The following is a 12,602-nucleotide window of genomic DNA, read 5'->3' on the forward strand; positions in this document are numbered from 1 at the left end:
TTTCCAACAGATTTCTCATACACAATCAGCAGTTTACCGGCGTTGCCTTGCGAAACGTTGTTGTGATGCCTCGTGTAAGGAGGAGAAATGCGTATCATCACATTTCCGACTTGGATAAAGGTAGGATTGTAGCCTATCGCGATTGCGGTTTACCGTATCGTGACATGGCTGCTCTCATTGGTCGAGACCCAATGACTGTTAGCAGAATATCGAATCGGTGGGTTCAGGAGGGTAATACCGAACGCCGTGCTGGATCCCAGTCGAGATGACAGGCATCTTATCCGCATGTCTGTAACGGATCGTGCAGCCACGTCTCGATCCCTGAGTCAACAGATGGGGACGTTTGCAAGACAGCAGTTCGACGACGTTTGCAACAGCATTGACTATCAGCTCGGAGACCATGGCTGCGGTTACCCTTGGCGCTGCATCACAGATAGGAGCGCCTGCGATGGTGTACTCAACGGCGAACCTGAGTGCACGAATGGCAAAACGTCATTTTTTCGCATGAATCCAGGTTCTGTTCACTGCATCATAATGGTCGCATCCGTGTTTGGCGACATCGCGGTGAACGCACATTGGAAGCGTGTATTCGTCATCGCCATACTGGCGTATCACCCGGCGTGATGGTACAAGGTGTCATTAATTACACGTCTCGGTCAGCTCTTGTTCGCAATGATGGCACTTTGAACAGTGGACGTTACATTTCAGATGTATTAAGACCCGTGGCTCTACCCTTCATTCGATCCCGGCGAAACCCTACATTTCAGCAGGATAATGCACGACCGCATGTTGCAGGTCCTGTACGGGCCTTTCTGGATACAGAAAATGTTTGACTGCTGCCTTGGCCAGCTCATTCTCCAGACCTCTCACCAACTGAAAAGTCTTGTCAATGGTGGGCGAGCAACTGGCTCGTTACAATACGCCTGTCACTACTCTTGATGAACTGTGGTAAGGTGTTGAAGCTGCATGGGCAGATGTACCTGTACACGCCATCCAAGCTCTGTTTGACTCAATGCCCAGGCGTATCAAGGCCGTTGTTACGGCCAGAGGTGGTTGTTCTGGGTACTGATTTCTCAGGAGCTATACACCCAAATTGCGTGAAAATGTAATCACGTGTCAGTTCTAGTGTAATATATTTGCCCAATGAATACCTATTTATCATCTGCATTTCTTCGTGGTGTAGCAATTTTAATGGCAAGTAGTGTATATCCACGCCCTCTGCTGTGGAGAGGAAGTATTGGGGTTCCTTTTCTGTTGCTAAATGATTCAAATGCTTCATTTATTACGTATCTGATGTGAGCCACCACCACTTATTCTTCGAATTTGAAATGAGGTTGTTAAACTTACATATTTTTTATGCTACATCCATAAGTTAATAACGGTTTCATGTACCTCTTTTGTTTCATTTATTTTGCTTTACCACGATGTATTTCCTCAGTCAACTACAAATCACGTAGCAGGGTTCAAGAATCAGTTTAGGTAATAATTATGGGGATAGGACAGCACTGAATGTAAAGTTCTCTTAACTTCTGCCAGTGGTACAAATCGTGAAGTAGCTAAAAACCTCTCTTCATAGCTTACAGCCTTTCCCATGACTGTATTCTTTTTTATTGACAGTTGTTTTATGATGTTCACCAACTCCAAAATGCATGATTCACACAGTCTTAAATAATTACGAAAACCATCGGCTGCCAGATCCTTAAGTGACGGAACACGGATGAATCTCTTTCCTTGCATTGACCACTTCTTTGCCCACAGCTTTCTCTTGATTTTTTTCTACCTTACTATCTTTGAAAACAGACGACACAAATCCCCGTTTTTGTACGTGAGTAAAACCAAAGGAATTTCGTAATACATAAACAGAGCGCAGTCGGTCTGGACGCGTGCAGGATGCCACGAAATTGATCGCTCAGTCTGCCGATAAACTGGCCCGTGTGTGGAGGCCTTTAGAGCTTGACGTCTTCTCCGACGGCGGTGTCATCTCCCAGTTAGACAATTGTCAAAGTCACACGGTAATAATCGTGCAACAACGGTTTGAGGAAGCATGCCAGTAAACTCACATTGAATTCTTGGTCACAAAATTAGCTGGTCTGTAGCCGGCGCAACCCATCTGAGACGCTATCGGGCCCTAGCTCCGTGTCCACAAACCGCCGGTCAGTTATCTACGGCAATTGCGTGACATGCTCAAAGACGTCTGATGCCACATACCTCCAGAAATCAACCAATGACTTGAAGACTCCATGCTACACAGAATCACTGCTGTATCTCGTTCCCAAGGTGGGTCAACACGCTATTAAGAAGGTGGCCGTATTGTGTCTCATCTCACGAGTTATTTCCCTAGAGAGGACAAAAGGAAGTACCGCTGCAGTTTATAATATTCAACTTCATCTGCTTACCGCCGAAGCTTAGCACGGTCAAGATCTGCTCTCATAATGAGGAACCAGAGACAGTTCGAAAATAATAGAATTCATAAACACAACATGAACAAATATGGACGTCTCTATCAACAACTCAACCATACTCTTACACAGAAATTAGCGAAGTATGCAGACATAAAAATTTAGTACATACCGGGTCCTGTGTGAGTTACAGATGCTGACATATAATAAATCTTATAAAAACAAACTGAAATAAATTCAGCTTGTCATACCGGCATAGGAAATTTTGTTGCATCAGAAAATCAGATGTGTAAACGGACAGTGTGTAGCCATGTTTCCAAAGAGAAAACCTAATTTGTAATCCTACTGTCGCGTTCTGCATTATAATGAGCTGTTGCAATTACGGTCTCCTGACACGCAAAACACTAAACTTAAGCTCCTATCAAGCACGGGACTGTATTGCCTCCTGTAGCAACTCCTGAGTTGTTCAAATAACTGCACAGCAGACGAGAATTATTTCCAGGAGATCGTTTTCATTTTGGACGGGTATCTCGTATCCGATAATTCTAACATGATCCCGTACTAACAAGGGAACCTCCCCATCGCACACCCCTCCGATTTAGTTATAGGTTGGCACAGTGGATAGGCCTTGAAAAACGGATCACAGATTAATCGAGAAAACAGGAAGAAGTTGTGTGGAACTATGAAAAAATAAGCAAAATATACAAACTGAGTAGTGCATGTGGAAGATATACAACATCAAGGACAGTGTGAGCTGAAGAACGCCGTGGTCCCGCGGTTAGCCTGAGCGGATGCGGAGTGAGAGGTCGTTGGTTCAAGTCTTCCCTTGAGTGAAAAGTTTAATTTTTTATTTTCAGGCAATTATTATCTGTCCGTCCGTTATGTTTTCATCACTTTTTTGGGAGGGATTATCACATCCACAATAAAAACTAAATCGGAAGAATCTTTTTACCCATTCGCCAAGTGTACAAGTTAGGTGTGTCGACATCATACTCTTGTCATGTGACGCACATGCCGTCACCAGTGTCGTATAGAATATATCAGACTTGTTTTCCTGTGGAGGAATCGGTTGACCTATGATCTGGCGATCAAATGTTTTCAGTTCCCATTGGAGAGGCACGTCCTTTCGTCTACTAATCGCACGGTTTTGCGGTGCGGTCGCAAAACACAGACACTAAACTTATTACAGTGTATAGAGACTCAATGAACGAACGGACAGATCATAACTTTGCGAAGGCAAAAAAAGTAAACTTTTCACTCGAGGGAGAACTTGAACCAAGGATCTCCCGTTCCGCAGCCGCTCACGCTAACCACGGGACCACGGCGCGCCTTGGCTCACACTGTCCTGGATGTTGACAATCTTGCGCATGGACTGGTCAGTTTGTATATTTTGTTTATTTTTTTCATAGTTCCACACAACTTCTTCCTGTTTTCTCGATTGATCTGTGTTCCGTTTTTCAAGGCCTATCCACTGTGCCAACTTATAACTAAATCTGAGGGGGCTGCAATGGGGAAGTTCCCTTCTAAGAAATCAAATCAGGCGGACGATATGGCAGCGAAACTAAATGACCTTTATACTACACGCCGTTCTGAGATCTCCCGAGCGAGATACGTAAAGTGAAATGCATTACCCTCATGCTGGAGCCTTGTAAGTCTATAAGACCAAGTAGAACAACTAGGGAAAATATCATAGAAAAAAATCATACAGGCTTACATTGGTGCAGTTCACTCAGCGGAGAACGGGGTGTTTATAGGAGATACGTAGATACAGGGCTACTAACCATTAACTGATTATGCAACCCACCCTCCCTCGCAAAGTTCTCTGCAAATCTGTTGATGGCTCTACTTCATAATTTTATAGTGGACAACAGCAGCCTATAAACGACTATTGCGACTGCTAAACATTCGATCTCAGGTGGAACTAGCTTCATCCGAAAAAAACTTATACATGCAGGAAAGTGAGGGTCAACCACACACCGTTGGAGCCCTCATTGGCTTAATCCTGTTGAGCATGTTTTTCACTGCAGTGGATAGAATGCTCACTTCTCTGGCATTTACAACCAGTCACGACGCCGAGAATGCGTGCACGGTACATCATCAATAGCGGGTGCACACTGCAGTGGACGGAGTGCATCTGCAGCCGCGGGACTGCCTGAAAATTCCAAAGACGCGACCATCAATAGCTGTCTACTGTAGTACGTAGACTCTCTACGCCACAGGGTTAACACGACTTAACAATAGTCTTGTAAATACAAGACTTGTGCCGAATGTCTCCTAAGAAGATACTTGTCCTGACAACTTTTCAGCTTCTTGACATTTTCGTTCTGCTTGTTTGTCCACGAAAATCGCACCTGCTTATTCCGCCGCTACACTTCGACCTTTACTACGGAGCTGTTTGTCAGGACAATACATCACGCCATCTGCTATGCATTAGAAGAATCCTGCCCACAAACTTGATGTTGTACCCTTACATGTAGGTCAGGTTTGCTTAGCCAACAACGTTAGCAATTACGCTCATAATAAACCAGTTTATCACATAGTAAAAATAGCGATTCGTAGGCTAGCGTATTCCACGCGCTGATTTTTCCCACAACACGTTTATGCAACTTTCGACTAGTCGGTTTTAGCATTTGTTTCTTTACTTCAAACTGCTCTTTATCAACCCATTATTCGCACCATGCTTATGACATTAAGCTTGAAGCTATATAGTGCAGTAGTCTGCATGCAGACTAAAAGGTGTATTTTCTACGCGGCCTAGTGGAACACGAAAGGCGTAATCATGGTGTTTCAAGGAACGTGTGTAAAAGAAAGTCCATGAAAACGAAACAGCTAACTGCAAAACCCTACATCATTAACAATTTGTGTTTGTTTTCGCCGCATTTCACTGACCCACTAACACACTCAATAGTACGTAGATACCGTTATCTACACGCTACTGTGATGAATCACTCTCAGAAAGGTAAGAAAACAGGTTACTAGATATTCACGAGGACTCAAGGAAAACTAGATTATGAGTGCTGTATGAAACTGCAATGTCACTTTTATTCAAATTTACTGTGGGTGGTGAGAGGAGGGACTGGTGTGAGTAAAAGTAACACTTACGAAATGTGAGCTACCGTGGATTGTAGACGTGTAAATGAAATTATATGACAAAAGCTATAGAACTGTGTAAATTCGAAAGCAGCACTTGTAACATGACGTACTAATAGAACGTTCGCGGACTGTAGAACGCGGGCAGTAATGGATGTAAACTGCACACAACTCGTGGAACAACTACGTACTATTGACACCAGAAAAGGTAAATGTTGACAACTCAAAATAACACGATGAACTACATTATCATGTAGATGAACGCCAAAGTTGTCATGTACAGACCACCAAGAACTATTGTTTCATACAGCTTTCAGTAGTCATTTTCGGAATAATTTATGTTGCTTCTCCCTGTTCCTTCAGGGTAAACAAAACCGCAATAAACGATCGTTAAGACTGCAGAAGCGCTTTACTATAGCGATTCAGAATGTAAGCGGGCTATACTCGTACGTTGGGCGGAAAACTACTTTTAACCTTACACGAAGTATACGAGAAGTCAAGTACGTGTGTTTCTAGGTTATACACACGCTTCGCGACTCACTTTCCATTTTATTAGCGATCAATGTATTTTCTTGAGTTTCTGTTCGGAAAACCTCTTACAGCTTAAAAAAATAAAATATGATTATGCATAGACATTAGATCCAGTGACCAACCATCTGCGTGTAATATTTTATCTATTGTGTTTCTCTATTGCTGCGATACCTTCTATATAAGCACGGAAATTTTACTAAGTGCCTTTATAAATAAGATGAAAACTGACACTGTTATTGCTCGCATGTTTATACGACAAAAATATAATCACTTCATACGTTCGTAAGTGCTTAAACGACCACAATTTCGGCAGTAAATATGTGAGATATCTGTTCCAAAACAAGCTCGAAACGACGATCGGAAATACTTAAGAGCAGAAGAGCGTCACATGAAATGTCAGCGCACCGGCACTCAAGTGACAACCATTTGATGTAAGGTGTGCTTGACATTCTTTCTACGTCCACCGAAAGAAATTATAACTGCAAATCCAAAATGTAGTATGCAACGGTCTACTCACCAGATGAAGCACGGTGTTTACAACTTCTCTGTTAGACACCTGGCCAACTTCTATTAAGCCGATGAGGACGGCGAACTTCAAGCTGTCGTTCATAGCCATCCTAACTACTTCTTCAGGTCTTTTGATGTCACTGAATGGCGGACTCTGAAGGTCCGCCATGATTCTAGGTTTACTTTCTATTGTTCACCGATCAAAATATACGACACGTACACATGGAATTGTAGTTAAACAGCGTTTCCGTCACATCACATGATACTACAACATTAGCAGATCTGCCATGTTGGAAACTGATGCAGCAGGTTTGCCAACAGTATATGTTCAAATTTTAAGGTTATGTGTTACAAGTATAATTTTCCCAATATATAAAGCTCATTGTGGTGTTACTTACATAAAAGCTAAAATTTGCTGCCTCTAAACCGCTAACAACAGGATAGGTTACAATATATAAACAAAAGTATTAGCGCAGTAAAGTAGTTAGTAATATTAGCGATAAACGTTATGGGTTTACTCATTATTTTTGCTTTTTTGTTCTCTGTAAAATATGTATAGTCACTTCCATTAATTAATTACTAAGTTGTAGACGTTCTGCTACTTCTAATTAGATAGGTTGGTAGAACCCTTTTATATGTTTGCTTATTGGACCAAAGAAATTAACACGCTAACTGACAGCACACAGCAGTTTATCGTTGGCACGATGGCAGCGGTTGATGTTGAGAGGGTCGGTAATAGTTTAAACGTAAATTTCGTTCCATATTAATTATTTTTCTTAGTTTATTTGTCTGAAAACATAATGTTTATAAACACACTGCCTTGTGTAGTTCACAATACTGCAGATTGTCGGAAACACTACCGCAGTAACCTTTAGTCCAAAGGGCGTTGCAGTTAGGCGTGACCTTTTAACCATAACTGTCTGTACAGTTACATTATTGTGTCTGCCCTAAATGATGTAATAAAACAATGAATGCATATGTATTTCAGGTGGAGCAGGGTGTTAGAAACCTGAAGCTTGCAGGTCATGTTGGTTTCGATAGTCTCCCAGATCAGCTTGTGAACAAATCTGTACAGAATGGGTTTGTGTTCAATATACTGTGTATTGGTAAGTTCGTACCGAGATAGACTTTACATAAATGTGTTTAAATCAAGTTTTATTGATAGCTTTCAAAGCCAGTCAAAGAAAGTTTATAATATGCTGTTGTGGGTTTCCAAACTGCACTCCACCCTTCCATACTGCATAGTCATTGCCATAGCAGAAACGTGTTCTGTATCTAGAAGAAATGTGTCGTACTCTGGTACTAAAGTAATATCCATTGTATCAAGAGGTATCATTCTGTTATTGACATTACAAATCTTTGTTACTATAATGACGTAATCTGTTATTTTCATTACCTCCATTGATCTGACCACAATAAAATAAACTCGGAGCGCTCCGCCCCCCCCCCCTCCCCCCTCCTGTTATAGGTTGTTTCACATCAGGTGGCATCAAATGAAAATGCTTCGAGCTTGACCATCAACATTGAAGATTGTACAAAATGAATTTCCACCCAGTTTCAGATCAATCTGTAACTTTGTGTAGTAATAGAGCCATTTTCACAAGGCCCACTTCCTTCAGAAATGAAAATGTGCAAAACAGTCCTAAAGCTCAGCAAGTCGTTGTTGCTGACATAATATATTAAAAAAAAAAAAATAAATAAAACTGCCCATGGTACACTTTCAAATGTGCTGTAAGAACATGGCATGTGAAATTTTCCCCTGTATTTTGGTAATAGATAGTGAATAAAGGGTAATGAAAACTTTCCTACTGGCTTCTGAATACCAAATTTTGCATACTAAAACACTATTCATCCTAAAAATGAAATCTCCAATTTTATAATTACGTAATGTGAGAGAGAAGAGTATATTTAAGCGCCAGTGTATCTCCAGTTAAGGTGCAATCATATTTTATTATTATTATTTTCTTTTTGGGGGGGGGGGGGGACACGACATTAAAAATTAAAATTACCTTTGCTACTTTTGGTTAATAGTTCTCATGTACCCTCCCATTTACAAATAATTATTGGACCTAGGCTAATACAGTTTGGATATTCACTAATGGCAAGTTAAAAAGTTTATTGTAATACATAAAATAAATTAGTTTCCACCTGTTGCACATTTAACAGAGACATGGAATAACATCTTTTTGGTTATTGGAAAAAATCTTATGAAGCTTTTTGCTGATAGCCAGAGCCTTTAATTATGATTGCTTGGTAATAACACTTTTCCAGGTTTCTACTACTTGTACTGTAGGGATTTGACTCTTAGGCATGTGAGACTTTGTCCATTGGAAATTTGATGACCATAGAGCTTATGCTTCCATGCATACAATGATAAACGTACATACTGATGTTTCCTGTAAATGGTGAATTTGAACTAAAAGAGATATGTTGAGATATTTCAGTGCACTTCATATAGTGCAAGTATATTGATCCTGACCCTTTCTTCAATTCTTTCCCTTGTTCCTCGAAACTAATAGTAAGCTGAACAATTTCTTATATAGGGACATACAAAATGCATAGTTATCTCATAACTGTTAATAAAGTTTCTGCACAGGTAACATGTTCCCCTGCAGTATGCTGCACCATACCATCCTCTTCATGTCACCTCCAATTCCATCAACTGGACCCTTTCTGTGAGCTGTAACAAAGAAGCTACATTCAGCTGGAAATCCTCCATGGTGCAGAAGAGTCTCAAAAATTAATGTTTTTTAACTTAGATGGCGCTGTTCAATCACTTTAGTAATGAAAGAAAGTAACTTTATGCCCCCATTGTTGAAAATCAGTTAAAATTGCCTTAGAGAAGGTGGCAGCCGTATAATTTTCATGATTTGTACAATGAGACAAAACACCATATGAAGCTGCCTCAATTCATTACTATCAGGACCTTGGTAGTGTATCACAGTTGTGAATAATGTGACAGTTTTATAACTGCAGTGAGCTTGCATTTTTTGCTTTCGAAACTTGATGGATGATGCAGAATTGTTTCACCATACTCCAAAATTGCCTTAAGTGTTTGAAGTCTCGGTGCTGTGTAATTCTGTTGTAGATGTGGAGAGAGATCAGCATTTCAGATACTTTTTTTTTTTTAAGCGCAGATGCTTCTGTGATGGCCATCGGTTCAGTCATCTTCATTGGAGCTGGTTTTCCACAGACCCACTGGAGGAATATAATGTTTTTGGTAACGCCAAATTCAGAAAGAAATTTTTCCATAGTGTTTACTCCACAGTTTTGGCATTTTCACTTTATGCAAATATTATCTGCATTCCTTGTAAATTATAGTATCTTGTGAGGAAGTTTGTGCACAAGTAACTGCACTCTCATGATATACATCTTCATCTTTCTCTGTTGTAGGAAGTACATGAGGAGGTTGAATAAGAATGTTGCCGTGTAAATAATTTGTAAGCTTATTTGATATGTGAAAAATGTCATATTAGCACATTGAGCTGCTGGTGAAATACTTTATTTATACAACCAGTTTCAGTCATCTGACCATCATCAGGTTCACTAAAGTATTAACAACGTCATGTTAAACAAAATATAAAATTGTGATTTTAAGATGGTAAAACCATGAATAATATGCTTTTATCATATCACAATATAAATTATGTCACCAATCTATAAAAACTGTGCTAGGGAGTGTACATATTCATAGTAAAACTGTAATTGGCATTAACAATGTGAGCTGACTCATACCACACAGAACATAAATGTGTACACACTCTAGCACAGTTTTTATAGACTGATAATGTAATCCATGTTATAGTGTGATAACAGTGTATTATTCATTATTTTATCATTTGATGATGATGATTTTATGTTTCACCTAACATGATGCTGTGAATATTTTTATGAACATAATGATGGTCAGATGATTGAAACTGGTTGCATAAATAAAGCATTTTACCAGCAGCTGAAGAGGCTAATATGACTTTTTTCAAACATATGAGAGCTGTTGAGCACAACTTCCTGAAAATATACTCTTTTAATATGCATGTTAAGGTCCCTTTTCTTTTAACCAGCTTATATGGATTTGACACTCTTTGTGCTGGGAAACATCCTGCTAATATCATCACAGACGTGGGAACATTTAATCCCATCACAGATTGTTCAATTGTCGATCACTCCTCACAAGGTGTTTCATGAACAACTATGTCTCTTCATGTTGGTGACATTTTGCAGTAAATTTCCTCTAGTACCACTTTGATGACTGGCAGTGCTTTTTTAGCTCAGCAGACTACTTTTACAATGCTTGAGGAGAAATTTTATGAACATTTCTGTCCTGTTGCTATTTTTGAAGTTGTTCCTGCTCTCGCTGACATTTCCATTTTGCAGCCCTTTCTTCATTTTTAGCTGATATTGGCATTACTTCTCTTTTGATGACACTCTGCCTATCAGTTGTTGCTTTACTTCATAATGTTTTTCTTCAACTGTTAGCTTCTTCTTCCAATTATGCACTCTTACTTTCCCAGGTGTGTGCGATGTGGCTACTAGATTTGGTGGATACTGAAACAAGAGCAATCTTGTCACTTGTGTAACAAAATGACACACACTGAATCCTACCTCACATTTCAGAAACACTTATAATTACATGAGAATTGATCATTCTAATTTGGTAATGAAATTAGAGCAAATCAATTGAAAAGCCATTGCTTCACAACTTCAGCATAGAAATATTTGCTTATATTGTTAGTCATGTGATTAGGATGATATGTGCAAACAGATTGTTTGCAACCAGTTTGAATAATTTGAGATTTGTTGTTAGATAGGAGTCACAGGTAGTAGGTGCAACTGTTAAAAAAAAGAAAAAAGAAGCAAAAATCTTTCCTCTTGCTCTGACAAGGGGGGGGAAAAAAAGTGTAACTGGAATTTTGCAGTTTGCATGTTTACTGTCACGCAGTTTTGTTGCTTGAATTGCTGGTGATTAATACATACAATTATGTTTCATTTCAAATGTCATTTTCACTACTTTCTTAAAAATTGAAATAGAAGTATTTTGTCCAGAGTAATGTGAAATGTCCCATCTACTCAAATGGAGAAAGTCAATGTTATGGGGGGGGGGGGGGGGGGTGTTTGATTGCTACCCCCTATAAAGTGGAGATGCTGAATCACAGACAGGCACTATAGGTGCAGATTTTTTGTTGTGCCTTTCTGCTATTCAGTGTCTCCACTGTATGACAAATAGCAATCTATCCTTTTCATAATATTGTCAACTGGAAGAAGTCTTTTTTTGTCTTGACAAACGTGACAAAGTTGTTGATTTTCAAACATTTCCATGACCTTTTTCGGTACGATGATATTCCTTTTTCTCTGTCGACCTCATTACTGATCTTACCATTCTTTCTGAAAAACAGACATTTTCCATAGTCTTTATAGTGAGCTGTATGTGAGGAACTAAAGACCGAATTCGATTTTTTTTTTTTTTACTATTGGGTATGTTCAACATTTCTTTGATCATCTGGTTGTAATCTAAACATTTAAGACTTAGATGTATTTGTACTTTAGCTCATCAGAGGGTGCCTTTCCAAAGCCAGCAAATTTTTCATTCCCTTTTGTGTTTGCCTGTTGATAGTCCAACACTTCTGCTGCCTAGTGAATGGCCTCCTGTACTTCTACATTATTGGCATTAAAGACACAGCTTGCATTACATTGCTTCAGTTCATCAGGTTCACCAACTATTGTAGAGTTCCTAATAGTTGCTTCTTCAACCTGATGCATCTTTCACTTTACGTAGTCTTTTTATCACTTGAAGCTTTTTTTTTTCCCCCCCCCCAGTGGTGATGTTCTGACAATGGATTAACTGAAGAGTTAGATAGCATTTCACCAATTCAATACCAGACTATCACCTTTCAACATAACCTAGATCTAGGGCTATATTACATATCAGTATGTCATTATATTCCAGATTTGGTATTAGGCCATACCATACTAAGTACCCAAGTGACCATAAGTGATTTTGTGTGAACATTCACTCATCATGTAATGAAGATTAGTAAAGTTTTACTTTCGCCAATATAATACTTTTAAAGATACAGC

At 39.5% G+C, this 12,602-nt stretch overlaps 1 protein-coding gene across 2 annotated transcripts in view; it reads left to right on the forward strand.

The window, feature by feature from the left end:
* Positions 1 to 7,174: 7,174 nt before the first annotated feature.
* Positions 7,175 to 12,602, forward strand: part of LOC126281440 (septin-2) — a 70,969-nt gene continuing 65,541 nt past the window's right edge. Inside the window, exons 1-2 of one of the 2 annotated variants that reach the window (XM_049980411.1) lie at positions 7,175 to 7,255; positions 7,516 to 7,633. In XM_049980411.1, coding sequence (XP_049836368.1) covers positions 7,232 to 7,255; positions 7,516 to 7,633 — 142 coding nt within the window. In that variant the 5' untranslated portion in view covers positions 7,175 to 7,231. Of the gene's footprint in view, positions 7,274 to 7,515; positions 7,634 to 12,602 lie in introns of both variants that reach the window. The other variant, XM_049980410.1, reaches the window with a different exon arrangement.

The sequence above is a fragment of the Schistocerca gregaria genome, chromosome 7, assembly GCF_023897955.1.
Source record: "Schistocerca gregaria isolate iqSchGreg1 chromosome 7, iqSchGreg1.2, whole genome shotgun sequence".
NCBI classification, from domain to species: domain Eukaryota; kingdom Metazoa; phylum Arthropoda; class Insecta; order Orthoptera; family Acrididae; genus Schistocerca; species Schistocerca gregaria.